At 45.3% G+C, this 17,130-nt stretch overlaps 2 protein-coding genes across 12 annotated transcripts in view; one reads left to right on the top strand and one right to left on the bottom strand.

The window, feature by feature from the left end:
* Positions 1–9,237, top strand: part of Gaba-b-r3 (gamma-aminobutyric acid type B receptor subunit 3) — a 40,399-nt gene extending 31,162 nt beyond the window's left edge. For 4 of the 5 annotated variants that reach the window (XM_076817198.1, XM_076817197.1, XM_076817195.1 and 1 more), the window contains 11 exons: positions 451–574; positions 2,647–2,763; positions 2,896–3,034; positions 3,125–3,241; positions 3,333–3,494; positions 3,626–3,729; positions 4,140–4,433; positions 5,030–5,274; positions 6,847–7,047; positions 7,142–7,369; positions 7,562–9,237. In XM_076817198.1, the coding sequence (XP_076673313.1) occupies positions 451–574; positions 2,647–2,763; positions 2,896–3,034; positions 3,125–3,241; positions 3,333–3,494; positions 3,626–3,729; positions 4,140–4,433; positions 5,030–5,274; positions 6,847–7,047; positions 7,142–7,369; positions 7,562–8,253 (2,423 nt within the window). In that variant the 3' untranslated portion in view covers positions 8,254–9,237. Of the gene's footprint in view, positions 1–450; positions 575–2,646; positions 2,764–2,895; positions 3,035–3,124; positions 3,242–3,332; positions 3,495–3,625; positions 3,730–4,139; positions 4,434–5,029; positions 5,275–5,797; positions 5,811–6,846; positions 7,048–7,141; positions 7,370–7,561 lie in introns of those variants that run through there. The other variant, XM_076817200.1, reaches the window with a different exon arrangement.
* A 105-nt stretch (positions 9,238–9,342) lies between these two features.
* On the bottom strand, positions 9,343–17,101 carry LOC143371720 (uncharacterized). Of its 7 annotated transcripts, none has more exons than XM_076817191.1 (5): positions 17,070–17,101; positions 15,643–15,769; positions 14,900–15,114; positions 10,087–14,800; positions 9,343–10,002 (listed from the first exon to the last, which is right to left on the bottom strand). In XM_076817191.1, exons 2-5 carry the CDS (start codon positions 15,643–15,645, stop codon positions 9,991–9,993), a joined length of 4,944 nt encoding a protein of 1,647 aa, XP_076673306.1. In that variant the 5' UTR covers positions 15,646–15,769; positions 17,070–17,101; the 3' UTR covers positions 9,343–9,990. The 7 variants fall into 7 exon arrangements, with proteins under 7 accessions (XP_076673306.1, XP_076673305.1, XP_076673302.1 ...); XM_076817190.1 differs by lacking the exon at positions 17,070–17,101 and adding an exon at positions 17,030–17,048; XM_076817187.1 differs by lacking the exon at positions 17,070–17,101 and adding an exon at positions 15,858–16,967.
* Positions 17,102–17,130: the final 29 nt, after the last annotated feature.

Here is a 17,130-nt window from a genome sequence, read left to right as displayed (position 1 = left end):
TTTAGTAGGGGATGTAAGAGGAATCGAAAGAAGGAATTAAACGTTCGACTAGGTCAGCCCTTTCCGCGATGGCTCTTTGCATGCCACGGGGCATACTACCGCCGCACCTAAAGCTCCGGATTCATTTCGTCGGGCCCACGCAATGGAGAGCCATTCCAAATGGCGGGGAATTAAGCCGTAATAATTAAAGCCTGCGCTTCCCTCATAGATTGAAACGTTAAATAATTGAACTTGTTTCCGCCAAGAATGCATGTGGAAGGCCGAAGGGACAGGGAGGAATTAAAATCCCTTTCAGACTGAGATCGAGCGTAAAAGCGGGCGTAACTATCGCGACTGCAATCTCGTCGAAACTGAAACGACTAGTCGTTAGCCGATTATTTAAGTTTAAGTTATCAAGCGGTAGTACGATCGCGCCGAGGCAGACTGGATCTTAAAGTTTTCCAATTACAGGCCACGTTATCAGAAGGATAGCGATTTTCAGCCCGGAGGATGAAAAGCTGACAATGAATTGTCCAGGGTGCGCAATGACGAGGTGGCCCGGTGGGCAACCCCCAGCGGCTCGGAGGGTCTTCCGGTACGTATTACTGCATCCGATTCGATCGATCACCTTGAATATTCGGTGCTGCACCGAGCCGAGGCACCCCAGAGTACCCAGACACTTCCGTCTACACTTACGAACGTCAGGATGACCAAGTCGGAACTGGTCGCTACCCACGATCGCTAGACTCGGCCTAGCTTGAGAGGCGAAGGTGAATTCCCGATCCTTACACACCTGAGACACGTTGCGGGACAGACAGACAGAGACAACCCCTTGTCTAACCCCGATTCCTGACATTCTGACATCCTCGTTCTCCATTAAGGGGGTATACCCGTTTGAACCCTCGGAAAATGTATACATTTTGTGGATTTTTTTACAAGTCAACGGTTTGATGCAGATTTCCCGTTTTTTAACTATGTTTACATAGTATTATGAACTACTTATAAAAAAAGTTTCAGTTAAAAAACTATTGTTTTTCGGAAGTTACGGATACATGTCCGAAAGTCTCTCGATTTTAGACGGCTAAACGGTGGCCCTAAAAACTCGCGCTACGTTCAACCAATTTACTTCAAATTTTGCATGCAGAATCATAATAAGATTCCGCATCGTCCAACGAAGGCTTTTTTTATTTCGATTCCCCGTTTATTATTTATAAAGGAAGAAGGTGGATTTTTCTCTTAGAAAAATTTAACTTTGCCTTTGATCTCTCACCATTTCTTTATTTTTCAAAATTTTCAAAATCGCCTTCGTTGGACGATGTGGAATCTTATGATGATTCTGCATGCAAAATTTGAAGTAAATTGGTTGAACGTAGCGCGAGTTTTTAGGGCCACCGTTTAGCCGTCTAAAATCGAGAGACTTTCGGACATGTATCCGTAACTTCCGAAAAACAATAGTTTTTTAACTGAAACTTTTTTTATAAGTAGTTCATAATACTATGTAAACATAGTTAAAAAACGGGAAATCTGCATCAAACCGTTGACTTGTAAAAAAATCCACAAAATGTATATATTTTCCGAGGGTTCAAACGGGTATACCCCCTTAAGCCCGGGTGAAGATGCCACGCTTACAGAACGCCCTCAGTGGAGTCTCATCCACGGTCTCAGCAGTGGTACGTTAGCTCGGGTACTCCGAGATCGTCGGTTCCCGGCCTGGCCACATGTTTCCAGGGATAAAACATCCACGAAACATGCTGCAGGCCGTCGGCGGAGATTATCCGCAACATTTCAATCGGGCTATCACGGCTCGTGCGACCGATTACCTATACCTACCGATCCGCGTTTCACTTTCTGGCCACTGGTCGACCGAATGCTCGCCGCGGATTCGAGCATCGGTACACACGTGGTCTCCCCGCGACACCACCAATCAATAACCACGCTGTGCCGTAAGAACTTAATGAAACGATTAATAACAAATAGCTCGCGAGTGGATGCGATTGGAAGCACTGCGGCCGTGTACAGTGATGGGTGCAATGTATGTCGGATATACTTACCTAACGTTTCTATCCGTGGAACCGCGCACGGTATCTGTTAACCAGTTCCATGTGTTAATACGCGCAGGTGTATTATACGAATCGTCGCGTAACGTTACGGCGTGTTCGGCGAGTCTGAGAAGCAACGGGGATTCCACCCTTGCTAATGGCGAGATCGCGATTTCGCGCGGCTGCGTAAAACCTGATCACCCTGGTAACTCACATAAAACGGTGGTAAAGGTTCCCCTTATTAAATGGTATCTTTACGATACGGGGTATAGAGTGCGCGGGCCGATATGAGCGATAAAAATATATTCAAAGCCACATTGTACGTGTCGCCTCGTTTCACGAAAATTTCATCAACATTTTCACTGCGATACGTTTCGTACGGAGTGCATTTCCCAGCCGCCGCGCATCTTCGAACGGTTGCCGTAACGCGGGGTAAAAATAATCGCGCGTATCCTCCTTCTCTGTGGTTTGTTACCGTGTTGCTTTCGTTCCGCAGGAGATGAACGAATTAATGTTTCTTCGCGGCCGTTCTCGCGGCATAAAGAATCCCTCGAAGCCTCCATTAAGTGTTTATTACTATTTAACGGTGCGTTAGGAATACTAAAAGGCTCGTTCTTCTCGCGCACAGGTTGAGGGTAGTGACCGTAGCACCTGCGGCTTTCCTCGCCATTGCTTGCCTCGCCAGCGTCGGTGTCACCCTCGCGCTGGCATTCTTGGCGTTCAATCTGCATTTTCGCAGGCACAAGTAAGTTCCACTGCAAGCTTATCAAACGCCTCAGTCTCTCCACGCGGGAAACATGTTTCTCGTTATCCCGTCGCGTGTCCCCTGCCGCTGGTGGGAAAATCTACAAATTGCTTCGTTTGCTGCGACCGACAGGGGTATAAAACTTTCGAGCCCTAGGCTGAATAATATGGCTGCTGTCGGCTGCGGTCTCGTCTATGGTGCGGTCATCCTTCTGGGTCTGGATCACGCCACGCTCCCGGACAGCGATGATTATTATCCCACAGTGTGCACAGTGAGCATTAAATCTTCTGATTGAAATGGAGTCGCGGCCGCGCTTCCTCCAGCCGTTATATTCCGCGGCGATTTCTTCTACCCTTTTCAGGCGAGAGTCTACTTGCTGTCCGCTGGATTCTCTCTGGCTTTCGGCTCGATGTTCACCAAGACCTACCGCGTGCATAGGATTTTCACGAGGAGCAGGAGCGGTGTCGTCAAGAACAAGGTACGGCATCGGTCCGGCGATCGAACCGATCCCACGCGTACTGCACCCACTGCACGCAAAGAAAGCACGAGTATTCTTCTGCTAATTGCAGCTGCTTCAGGACACCCAACTTATAAGCTTAATCTGCGTCCTTCTACTGCTAGACGGTCTCGTGGTAACTCTGTGGGTGACTTTCGACCCCATGCAGCGTCACCTGCGCAACTTAACACTGGAGTTCAATCCTCAAGACAGAGGCGTTGTTTATCAACCCCAGGTATTGCAATCCAAACAATGCCGCGAAGAATGTCGCGCGCCACGGCGCGCACGGCTTCATTAACATATATCGACGTAGCTCGCTTCGACGAACCGTTGCCAATTAATTCGTAACTTCCATCGCTGACGCAGGTGGAGGTGTGTCGTTCGCAACACACGAACAGCTGGCTGGGCGCCCTTTACGTTTACAAAGGTTTACTGCTCATCGTTGGCGTCTACATGGCCTGGGAAACTAGGTAAAAATACTTGGGACCGCTATTTAACGAACATCAGCTGTGTGTTTTATAGCTTGACTTTACGCGCCGAGGAAAAAAACTCGATACAACAGAGACGGAGTCGAAACGGAATTGGAGTTTAATGAGGGCCGCCATTAGGGGGTTCATTAGCAAAGGTGTTTTCACTTTTTACCGGCTAACTGCCATTCGAGTATCGATACGATGGTTCATGAGATCGAGTCAAGGGCGCGGTAATGCAAAGTATCGGCTCGTCCTTTCCCCGATAACGAGGCCAATTCCGTTGGCGCCTGATTGAAGTCGAGTAGCTACGGAACTACGAGACGCGGCTTTACTAATTTGTTAATTTACGCACATAGTGGATACACGCCATGTTTACCCTGTGTCTTTCCGCGCGACATGCACAATTTCAGGCACGTAAAAATACCAGCGTTGAACGATTCGCAGTACATTGGCATGAGCGTCTATTTCGTGGTGATCACTTCGGGGATCGTGGTGGTGTTGGCTAATTTGATGTCGGATCGCGCGACCCTGGCCTTCGTCACGATAACTACCCTGATCTTGGCTTCCACCACCGCGACGCTGGCGTTGCTGTTCCTCCCTCAGCTGGCGAATATTTTAGCAGGCGAGAGAGCCGATCCCGTGGTACAGAGTCTGGGCCTCAAGATCGAATGCAATACAAGAAGATTCGTGACCGACGATAGAACGTAAGTAACCGCCGCTTACACGGAGATTGATCGACAGGGGGGGGGGCAGAAGATCAGGAGCAAATGGAGAAATCAGGCAGCTGCAAAAAGGGGCTGAAACACAATGGTGTTTGTCACAATGACGATAAAGGCATTCACTTTGGAGCTAGGGAATCGTTCGAACGGATCGACCTCGAGACGCGATATCCTTTATCGGATCCCCGGTACCTGAACCCTTCGTGTTGCTCCTCCGGGTACGGGGAGGGGAATCGATTCGTTTCGAAACCGGGTCGCAGATATCGTTTATCATATTTTATCCAACTCACCGACTTTCACTGAATTTCCTATAAAACTCCGGCTGCTCCGGCGAAAGTTTGTTTATTATAATTTTTCATCGAGGCCCCGTCCGGTTACAAAGTTTCTCAGCCGAATCGCGCTTCCAACCGGATAACGTCGGGGGGGAGGGGGGTTGTTAATGAGAACACATTACGAATTACGGGTGGGCGGTAACGAGACGCGCGAGCCGTTCGTTCGCGGGATTCCCTGCGATGTCGGCTCCGACGTGGCGTCTAATTTTTTAACGACCTTAACGGTAATGAAATTTCACGGCGGGCCAGCGAGCTGCAATACCGCGTGGAAGTGCAGAATCGTGTGTATCGCCGTGAAATGGCACAGCTGGAGCTGGAATTGGCCAGATTGGAGAAACAATTGGCGCAGGAAGCGGTGGAACCGTCGCACGCTTCATCGAGCGCATCGATTCCGCAACGCAACCCCAGCATCGGGGGTGGTCTGCCTTTGTTATTGCTCAGTGTCCTCCCACCGGTCATCCCTAGGGCTAGTTGGCCGTCCGCGGACCCATCCGGTAAGTGAGACTCTTCGCCGCTCGTACTTGCAGATATTCGTTGTGCAAATAAATCCGCGTGACGTGCGCGCCGGGAGGTCGCTTCGCGGGTCATTTATTTCCCCTCCGTTTGGCGTTCCCGTGAATTTTATTTTCGCGCGAATGTTCGGCGGCATCTGCGGGCAGCGACGCACGAGAAAGACGACTTTCCACTTTGAAACCGATAAAGAGGAAGTAGGTCGTTACAGACGATGTACACTCGCATACGTCTCGATGGAGTGACCGAACGCAACGGCGCGTCGCGGCGCGGCAGGATGCACGACGTCAAACAACTGGAACGCGCATAAAGAAAGAGCGGTCCGACGAGGAATTATTTCCCGACAGGGATACTCGCGACGTCACCGAGAGAAACTTTTCCCCGCGCCTAATATTTGCACGATGAATAAACCCTTGATATACACGTAGATATGTACCAAGAAGAGAAAGAAGGAACGATACCATAATTCAATGTTCTTCCCGCTTCATCGCCCTTCCGTCGGGAAAGGTGTTCGAGAAAGGTGACAGAATTCCGTTTACTGCACGCAATAGATTAAGCTTAAACGATTTTAACGTTTATACGAAAAGCTGTTGGAAGAGATAGACGAGATTAGAGTAGGATGATTGAACGTTCTGGGAAAAGCTTTGGAATCGTTTTGCGAGAAACGGGAACCCTCCCTAATTTGATAGGTGATAATCTTCTGGAATATCGCACGGATTGCATGGGTATATAGGTTTTTCAAGTAGCACTTTTATCGGCCGTTAGTCGGTGATCCAGAGAAGCGGTTGAATTGCTATCGGGTCTAACCATCGATCAGTGAAACGGCAGACAATCTCGTGTATGGGATATTTATCGGACTGCTGCTTGAGATTGCAGATGAAACAGTTGACACGAAATCAATCTAACTGTCACCGGTAATATCAGGCCACATTACTGACCCGCAAGAGCTTATAAACGCGCTGTATGCATTCCTGACATATTAATTGCCATTCGAGACACTAGGCTGCACGCGTATCCCCCGAGCCCCGAGTCCCAAACCCCTTGACAACTTCGAACAAGTCCCTGACATGGGGTGTGCTACACCTATATGCGTAAACCCAGCTTTGCACGACTAAATAGCACGGTTCGCCTGGATGTTGCGGAATGCAGTGACGGCCGACTGAATAGAATCGATGGACAAACTCGACGGTCGGGCGATCGGTAAAGCGAAGCTCTTCCCCGTGTTCCATCTTTCCGGAAATACGTACCCAGATGCCATCGAGACTGTCGATCGAAAACTGTCTTAACGGTGCGCTCGCAAGTTAGACGAGGTGTTACACGCGTTTCCGTTTAGAAATACAATACGTGAAAGTTACGCTCCCATGTGAGAGATTCGCAACTCTCCTCCTTCCTCTTCTACGATCGACTTAGCACCTGCTTTCGCTTCTGCGATGCGCTTCGATTCGTCCTATCGGCGCGAGTGCCGGAGTAAATGCTAGAGTAAAGCTAGGAATTGATCGCGAGAGAAGAGCGCGGCGAAGGATTACACGTGTCGACTTGGCCCTTCCTCGAATTAGGAATGCGACGAGGCACCGTAGCGTTTAGCAGCCAGCCGGACCTGGAGCCGGACGGTCCGAGGCGAAGTCTCGCGGACATTTACAAGCTACACCGGCGGAGGGAGACGGAGGGTCCGAACCGTTTGGGCGTCTTTCAGCGACTTTTCAGCCTCTTCAGCAGTCGTCCTAACAGCAGAAAAACGTCCACAGCATCATTCACAGGTAAAGTAGCCGCGTAAGTATAGTGCTGTACAAGTATCGTACAGTGCAATGCACGACTCACCAGCGGTAGCTGACTCCCATTGTAATCCCGTAGGAGTAGCATCAGCACTGCGGGTTCACATGGGCTACATTGCTGGTCTGGTGCCAGGCACGAAAGCCGCGTCTACCTGTCAGGTTAACGCCCAAGGCACTCGTCCGCCTCATCCCCGATGTGGCTCAGGACCAATAATTAGTATTACTAGTGAAGAAGATCGCAGATTAAGCCTGGGGCTACGTCGTAAAGAGAGCAGCGAGCCCAGAGTCAATTTCAGCCTACCACCCAGTAAGTACGCTCAAGCTGATCATTTTCCATTGTTACTTGACGATGAAATATAAGCGCATGCACGCCAAAATCCATGCACCGCTTGGCAAAGGAAGCACCGAGCCCCAAGCACCTTATTCAACCTTGCCGAAGCCTAGGATCGTGGTTGACGTATCTGCGCAATCTGTACACGTCGGGACGCTTTTGTTGCAGAAGCAAGTACCAGCCAGTCATCCTCGCGGGAGAAGATCCGGGGTTCTCCGCGGTTCCCTCATCGAATAGTGCCGGCTAACAGTTTGAACGCAATTGCCCCGGGATCATCGATCTCGCGATCGCACCGATGGCACTCGATGGAGGACGCGAGGAAAACGAAAGTCGCTCAGGTCCCTCGCGGATCATCTTGCAGCCCTAGCTGCGACGTGTGGGCCACTCGCGAAGTTGGAATCCCATTAAGCGAACTGGGAAACAACGCCCGCGTAAAGAAACCGCCTGAATCATTGGCCTTGCCCGCCACTGTCGTCGAGTCCAACGTCAACTCTGAGGACGCGAGCCTCGGTAACGACTGGAAGAACATCTTCGAGGAAAACGGTGTCCAGAGCACTGGCAGTCCCACCGAGTCCGAGTTGAAAATCGCCCGATCCGTTTCTTCTTCGTCATCGTCACCGAGCAACACCAGGAAATCCAGCGACACGAATCAAGTGCCATCCTGCAAGAACCAGGCCAACTCTGAAGCTGCTTCTGGTACCGGCCAACTGGATAGGAGCACCAATTTTCTTCAGGAATCCGAGTGTCCCAGGCCAACGAGTCCTGTGGTTCTCGTGACGAACGTGGACGCTACGGAAGAATCGGATAATCGTCAATCTACAAGCGCACCGTGCGGGGGCGGAGGATCAACTGTCGTTTAAAGTGAGACTTTAAATCAATTGGAGAGAACACGATTTCCTAACGCAATATTATTCTTCTTTCGCTAGCCCAGTTCTGCAGGGGAATTTTAATCGCGAAGATAACGATCTACTCTGGATACTGTAAACTGTAACGGCGGTAAATAATTAAGAGAGGGCACAGGCAAATTTCGAAAGAACACGTCACTCGAAGCTACAATCATGTCGACTCGTTTCTTAACGTCCGAAAGGATGATACTCCGTGCGCGTGGCAATTAGACAATCTTCCGTAACCGTGCCCACGCCGTGCCGGATTAAGCTCAAGTTGTTTGTGCGAAACTTTCCGCGCGGGACTCAACAACTATTCGTTAGTTAAACTTAATCGTGTGTGTTCCTTAGTAATTGTGCCAAAAAAGAATATAGGACCCGTAAAAGTATACAGCTGGTCGACTTTATGGATTATGGAGGGACCAAGGTAACAGATTTTTCTCTTCGTTGTCCGAAATTATTTTCAATCGGTGACGAAAGTTCGTAAATGCTACTCGTTGATGCGTTCGGGACGGTGAGTGCAGTTTCATCGTTGAATATCGCCCCGTATAATTGTACAATTCATGCTACGTAAGTGTAAAGTCGTGGAAACCGAGCTGGGAGTACTCTTACAGGTCCAACATCAAAGTGTTCAGTGCCCCAAACCCTTCCTTCAGTACCTGTACTCGGTGTAATGCGAAACAATATCTCTTCGTGACACAGAACCATGGAAATAAGAATACCGTTTTTTGTCTGTAAATCTTGAAGCGTGACGTACTGATATTTTAACGTTGATGCGCGTAAAAGTACACGCATCATATATGTATAAATATGTAGATAAGAGCGAAATAAAATGCAAAATGTTCCCTCGTTTCGTACCTCGAACATCTCGATGTGTCAATCATTGAATGGCTAACTACTAAGCAATAATCTTTGTCGGCGCAATTAGAGATGGTGTAATAAAGATACGTATATATTCTACGCGCGTTTGTTGTCATTGGCACGGCATCCCTCTCCACTCTCGTTCGCAGAGCACAAAGACGTCCCGCCCCTCGCGGACAGGTGTGGGGCATTCCACCTCGGAAGTAAGTCAGAATATTTTATTCTTGCCTATTTTTAGGTACAACGACGCATACGAATTAGTGGAGTACAAAAAGTTATATACTTTTAAAACGGAATAATTATTTACATAATATTGCAGTTGAAATTGTTGCATCTCGTGGACGCGAAGACCGTGATAACATACAGCTGTCTAAGATCGAAGAACATCAAGTATTTAATACAACCGCAGGCTTGCGAAACTCGCGAATCACGGAAACAAATTTTAACGTTTTATGTTATAGAATAACTCAAATGTACTTCAATCTACATTAACGAAGCAAATATGACGCAATAAATTATACATTTCCCTACGCCTATTTGTTTACATATATATATGTACAACGGGCATTACGTTTTACGTTGTCCGGAGCCAATTCATGCGTCCTTTCAACTGAGCGTTGATAAAAGTTCCTTTCGGCACCCGTGTCAGAAAATTCAATCTCTTACCGCTCCGATACTCGGAAATAACTAACAATCCATTACTACTCTTCGCTACAAAAGACGATTTTGCATCACTTAAACGAAACGTTAAAAATCACAGATTTCTCGGCCATATTTAAAAATGGAAATTTCATTTCTATGTATATACTATTTTCCGGTCCTCTCTGCCTCCGACAGCTGTGCCTCCATTAGCTATATGGTTGCCTGAAACAACGGATAATCGATATAAGTACTTGAGAATGGATCTCAACGAGTTCGACATATACATACGGATTAACCGAGACGTACATTGATTTTCTCTAATATAGTTTCCGCCGGCTTGTCCCTTCGAACGGATGCCTTCGGAGTCTGCTTGGTCGACGCCTGTTTCGCGTCGTCGGCCTCGTTCTTCTTCTCCGGACTCTTCAAAGCGTTCTGCGCTTCTATCCTCTTCCGATTCAGGAATGCCATTCCATGGACTCTCAAGTGTTTGTCCACCGCGGCCTTGTCCTCGAAAACGGCCATGCACACGTGGCACTGATTCGCCTCGATGGCCTTCCCCCCGATCTCGAGATCATCGATACTATCGGGGGCGTAGGATGTGTTCTTGGCCATGTATGTGATCGGATCCTCGATTCCGTGAAACGCTTTCAGGTGCATTTGCAAGCTGGGCGCCACCACGAAATTGTCCCCGCATTCCAAGCAGATCAAATACCGACCCCTGATCCTATGGTCGGAGGCGATGTGCTCTCTCAAATCGGCCATGTCCGAGCATCGCTGGTCGCACTTCTTGCATCTGAATTTACCCTCGCTATCTTCTGCTGTCTCTTGCTTCACGCACAGCCCCAGGCCAGCGAAATTTGCATTCTTCCCTTCGTGATATTTCTTCGGGGTCCATCGCCGCCTCCTCTTCGAATTCGACGATACGTTCTCCGACTTGCGTTTCCTACTGCCCAGCAAGTCCTTGTAACCGCCGTTGATGAACTCTGGCGATAGTCGCAGTAGCCTCGACGTAACCACCGACAGTTTACAGCTTTGCGAATGTTTCTTCTGAAAATGATTGTTGATAACGGACTGAGACGTGTTTATTAACTCACCGCATAAATGGCACGCGAAGTTAAGGACCGCTTCTTTCGAATTGGTCGGACCGTTCAGAGCAAGTCTTTGTAAGATTTTGTGATTAGTCCTGTGGTTGCGCGAGGACGACGTCACCCTACCTCCCTTAACCGTTTGCGAGATTTTCTTGGATCGGCTCGAATCGACGAGGTGCTGAGGAATTCTCGCGAGTGGAGGTGGTTTCGAGATCGATACGTGCCGCGGGCTTTCAGTTTGCTTCTTTGTTTGTGCGTTATTCGAAGCATCGTCTGTTTCATTACATTCTACTGCCTTCTTCGTCTCCGCCTCCTCTTCGGATAATATTGCACCTGTAGCACAATCGCTTGCGATCTGCTTCTTCGAGGCCGCTCTCATCCGCCGCTGCCTGCTGTCTGCTCTAACTTTAGGCGAACGGTCCTGCTGAAGCTGGCCAACGCTTGACCTCTCCGCGACCGTTTCAATTGCTTCGTTGCCCGATACGCTGCCAGTGGAATCTTCGTATTTCACATTTATCACGCCGCCGTTTTCTTCAAGGGCAATCTTCTTCGGTTTCTTCGTTTCTTTTACTGGCCCACTTTGTCCCATTGCTTCCTCGCTCTCCGTGTTCTCCGTAGAATTCGTCGCCGTTTCGTTGGTCGCGAATTTATGATCGTCCGATGGTGCATCAGCGATCGATCTGACTTCGAGTATCTGAGGTAATGCTTTTGACGTCGAGGATTTCCAGTTAGCGTTGACGGTTTTGAGGGAGTGCGGCGTAAGGGCATTTGTTAGGTAGTCGGTTTCTTGAGCCCCGCGCTCGAACACCTCGGACGTGATGGTGGTGGTATGTATAATCTTAGGCATAACTGTTCCATCCTCGCAAGGCTCCTGATGCGCGTTTATGAACTTATTCAATGGCGGGTTACCCTTCAATGATTGTATCGCCATGTCCAATGGTAGCACGCACCATAAGACTTCGGGGCTCACGATCTCTTTCAGGCGCATCAAATGTTCGCTTTGTAAGTGGGACAGAATTCGTTTCGCTTCTATGTTGACGGACGTACAAAACGGGCATTTAAACCATATCAATCTCTGAACGACCAGATGCTTCTCCATGTGCAGCATGTACTCCTCGCAGCGCACGATGCACCGTCCAAGTTTGCACAACGCGAGCCTTATCGGGTGTTGAGCATCTGCATTCGGGTGCTTCTCCTTGTGATGTTTCTTATATTCAGAGTACGACGGCAAGACGATGCGACACGTTTCGCACGCTATCCTATTGTGGCTGTGCATGATAGCGAAATGCCTTGCGACAGACTCCATATCTTGGAAGCCGTTTATCTCGCAAATCTTGCAGCCAAGGAAACGCCTCTTCAGCGTGTGAAAGCAGCTGGTCCACGTGTGGATTTCTAACGATTTGAACGCGGCAAATCTACGATAGCAGTCTGGGCATAGGTACGGCTTTTGTTTGTCGTGGAACGTTTGGTGAGCCACGAAACGCGTCGAGTTGCCTTGATACGTATCGCACTTGTAACATACGTGCCTGTAACAAGAGCAGTATATGTCGCTCTTCGTTGGTTTCGAGAATCCTGCAATATAGGATTTAGGCTTCATAACTTTATCGCACGACTTGCAAATAAAATTCTCGCTCGTGCTCTCGCGCTCCGACTCCCAATCGCTTAATGGTGAATCCCTACCGCTCGTGTCGTCAATCTTCTCGTTGCGTTTCGCGATGCAATGTCTTAATACGTGCTTCAAGATAGTGACGGCTTTCAAGTTCTCTTTAATTATATTGTCGGCTACGAAATGCATCACTTTCAATATTTCGTCGTTGACTTGCTGCAAGTGCTCGTACCGTTTCTTCAGCTCGGAATAAGGGAGATGGAAGAATTCATTCAGCATCTCGTGTTTACATTTCGCTATCATTGCAGATGTATCGACAATCGTGTAGATCGGCCTTTGAGTGTGAAGTTTTATGTCTAGATATAGGTTCTCGTCCTCGCCCTTGTGAAACGATAAACTCTCAAACAAATCCGTCGTGCTGTTCGTACTGGCGTTAACGTCTGTACGCTTGGTATTCAAACGGGAAGCATCGGTCTTTTGGGAACCCTTTACCGATGACGATGACTGCTTCGACTGAACGTCGCAGCTAGAACTGCTCGATAATTCTGATGGTGACGGCGATGGCGTTAAAGGAGTGGCATCGCTATGCAGCGAGTTCACTCTTTCTTGAGCGGACGTATTCTCTAATTCCGTGGAATTCAGCGGTATCAACGGTGGGATATTATTTGCACACTTCGGTTGTATCTCTTTCGTCGATATCATTGCATTAGACAGGTTTTTTGTATTTTTGCTAGAATCCGATGAATGCTTAACAATATATTTTCGCCCATTTTGGTAAATAATCTTGTTGGACGAAGGTCCTGATACATATTTAACTGGTTCAATTTGACTCCTTAGAATAGACTTGTTAAACTTTTTGTTAGTCGACGCGCTTATCGCCTTTATCGGTACCACTTTAGTTTGCAAAGCTTTCGTACCATTTCCGAGGCTTGCATCGGATACTGACTGCACTAACTTTTTTGGAAACAATTCTTGCTTGTTACGATTGGCTACAGTATGTGAATCCTGTCCTACAAAAACAATCTTCTTATTGTTGATGATGTGAGGCGGCAACTGGTTAATAAGTGTATTAATATCAATATGTTTTGTGCTTTGCAACGTGAAAATCTTTTGGCCAGAATTAACAGTTAACGTATGTACATTCTGCTTTAATTTCTCTAACTTACTTTTGCATGTATCCGGTTTCAGTGAACAAGAAGTACCAGATTGTGTTTTAGACGACAGTTCTACGTTTAATAACTTTTCGAAAATGGGTTTATTCGTTTTTTTTTCTACCTTCACGATATTGCTCTCGCTAACGAGCTTAACCGTTGTACCCTTTTTCGATTTGTGTATCGTACTGCGGTTCTTGGTAGAATCGTTTGTGTCGAGCTTCGGCGTGATCATGGTATTACCGTAGGACATAACCATATCAGATGAAATGCAATTTAAACCTGTTGCGCTAATTTTCTCCAATTTGTTAGTTATCGAATTAACGGCCTGGCGGGCGGTCGGAGAATCTTGGATTAATTTTACAAAAACCGTGGTGTGTTTCTTTCCCAGATTATTTAGCGGAGTCTCAGGTTCAAAATATGTTGATGCAGACCCACAATCCACGAACGCAATGTCATTTACCGTGCAAGGATTATCTTCGTTTTCAATTACACTTTCATCAGAAATTGATGTTGTTGTATCTGTAGGTGAACTTTTTTTTTTATCGTTATTGTTTGCAGAGTCAACGATTTCAATATCAGAATGCATGATGCTATTGTTGGATGTAGAATGCGGAGAATTCAAAGTAGAAAACTGATGTTCTATCGGTATCTCTAATGGTTTAAAGTAATGCCGACCCTTATAACCTTTAACAATATTAGCAACTAGATTATTGCCATCTTTTGTTTCATTAGCAGCCAATTGCCACCAATTGCTGTCAATATTTTTCTCTTTTAACCAATCCATTATATGAATTTTCATCAAAAATGTATGTTCCATGAGCGCTTCGCAGATCACATCTATTTCAGAGCCCCAGTCATGGTTCATATGCGTTGGTATAGGCATTAACATTAGGTCACCCATATGCACATAACTTACGGAATGGGCTTTCAAATGCGCAAAGAATTGACACTGGTTATAAAAGACCCTGAGAGCTCCGAACTTCTGACTCTTCTGTAAACCTCTGCTGCGTAAATAAAAACGTTTGTCACGGTCTACTTGCAAGCATATTGAACATGTTGAGCCTTCAGTGATTGTATGCGTGCAGACAGTCGTGTAACATTGCGGGCACCAATATCCCAGTATCCAACTTTTCCGTGCACGATGGTCTTCCAAACTGCTTTGAAAATGGAAGCTAGCACAAAACAAAGCTTCTGTATTAAGTATGTTTAAACCTAAGCTAAGCGTAGCTTTCAGATGATATAAGAATCTTTAAATACATTTTACAGCTTACCAGTCTTTGCATTGTGCACACATATATAAAGTGTCACATACCGAAGCATGTTCTTTAAAAGATGGGGGTGGTTCTGTTGGCACATAAGGTAGTGCCTGTGTTACAAAAACAGCATCTCTCACTGCTGTATAATATTTCACACCCCACCTAGTTTCAAGTCTCTGGTTCTTCCGTAGCTTTGGCATGAGACTCTGTTTATTACATATCACAGTATCCTACAGACACGATCCATGAGCTTCAAACGGGTATTTTAATATTTACAGATAAAGATAGAACTTTGATACGAGCTCTATTTATATTACTGCACAACTGTTTGTAATAATATGGTCAAAGGCAGCGAAGTACTATTACATCTGATGATACTGCTGCTATTATATCCTTTATAAGCATTTATCAATACACACTTTCATGACATACAATGGATATAGTACACCACTGTAGAATCAGACAACACTGTGCAACATTTATCCACAGTTATTAATAAGTATCACTATTAATTATTCCTCTTGTATATAACTTTTGTATCATACAATGTATCAATGAAAGTCAACACATTATTGTTAATCAGAAATCCACCATATTCAGCCATGATATGTTTTGCTGTTTGTAACGCGTCGGTAATACAGAACATACAGGGCTGCCACTACAGCAAACAGTTGAAGCAATGTTAACAGAGTCAAAACTATTACACACAGAAAATGGTACATGTTGTGCAGTAATATGTACAATAAAGTTTTGAATACCATCAATATACGTTTCTTATTACATTATTATAATCCCTTATGAAAATTATGTTTCCATCAATGTTGAATATAGCTATAAATTGTCAATGGGAGAATTGTGGCTAGGCATCTTCCTCACTGTACAGTCCTGTGAATACAGAGAAAAGTTATTAGAGACAAAATGATAGAACACTATATGTTATTTTATTATGGATAAATATTCAATTTTACAATACCATATCCTACTAGAAATTGTCTTCAACCAGAAGTTATATAACACATTGCACACAGTACCTAATATATATATGTTATTTAGGTAGTTCTTATCTCTTACTCATATGCAAGTAGAATTCTCTTGTGAAGAGACTATTACAGTAATGTCTGACACATAATTACATTCATTCTGCGTTGTATTATTAAATGCATATTTCACATTGGAGATATAATATCAGAGACATTATACACTTTATAAAATGTATAATCCCTCCACTCAATGAAATGGGAAACTTGATACATTTTGATATATATTCTCAGTATATGTACATATATGTACAATAATATTGTATTATCAATTTCATTACTATTAATCTCTGATTAGTCTATCTGCTATATAAATTTCATAAGAAATATAAGGTGTATAATTTATTATACCAAGTCCTTTTGAAGTAATAAATTATGCAACTTACGAGTACAATACATTGTTTTAATAAAGTAATTGTATCATTCCAACATGACTAATTATAGAGATGCATAAGTCAACAGTGATCCCCTCAAAAACAATATGCAACTATACTATATCAATGTATTACAGTTTCTATGTATCCCAAACAGAAATGTCTGTTTCATCAAATCATTCACACATTACTATTCAGTGTACACAATTATTATATCTATCAGCCTGGGGACTAACATACATCAGACTTATAACTTTCTGTACATACATAATACTATACTTCATTAACAATTCCTTGCATTCTATATAGGTACTGCTTGTTACTTGGCAAGTGATAGACCTACTGCATCAATATGATTTGCAGTATAATAATAAATCAGCAGGCTTTTAAAAGTTCATACTTGTGATGTTTTTAATGTGTAATGCCTACTTGGAACTTCTAACCACTGGACAATTTTTTATAGAGAGCGCTAGTTGAACTCAGTACAGTATACAATAACGTTTCAAAGAAAAACAATTGATCTGCTAAAAAAATGATAAAATATAACAAATATATACTATATAACTCCCGCGATTCTCTAAGAAGTAAGTTAACATTTACATTTTGCATTTATAATGTGATTATTCACTAAGGACAATTGTATGAATTTATAACGTCATTTGAAAACAACATGCGTTAAATGGCATATAGTAAAGGATACAAGTGTAGACAATTTATTTAATAGTGCTACGTACATGATTTAAGAATACTTTTGGACAAAGTGGAATGCTGTACCTTGGGACATTCAAGATGGCCACCCTGCATTGTGACCAACATGTTGTCTAAACTGTATCTG

The sequence above is a fragment of the Andrena cerasifolii genome, chromosome 7 (genome assembly GCF_050908995.1).
Source record: "Andrena cerasifolii isolate SP2316 chromosome 7, iyAndCera1_principal, whole genome shotgun sequence".
Taxonomy (NCBI): Eukaryota; Metazoa; Arthropoda; class Insecta; order Hymenoptera; family Andrenidae; genus Andrena; species Andrena cerasifolii.
The sequence above is the reverse complement of the archived record's forward strand: the minus strand, read 5'-3'. Positions and strand labels throughout refer to the sequence as shown.

What these genes read in the sequence shown, in the direction of transcription:
- LOC143371720 (XM_076817191.1), bottom strand. An exon ending in TGTGCACAATGCAAAGACTG is followed by an intron (nt 14,801 to 14,899) that starts GTAAGCTGTAAA and finishes GTTTTGTGCTAG; the next exon opens with CTTCCATTTTCAAAGCAGTT.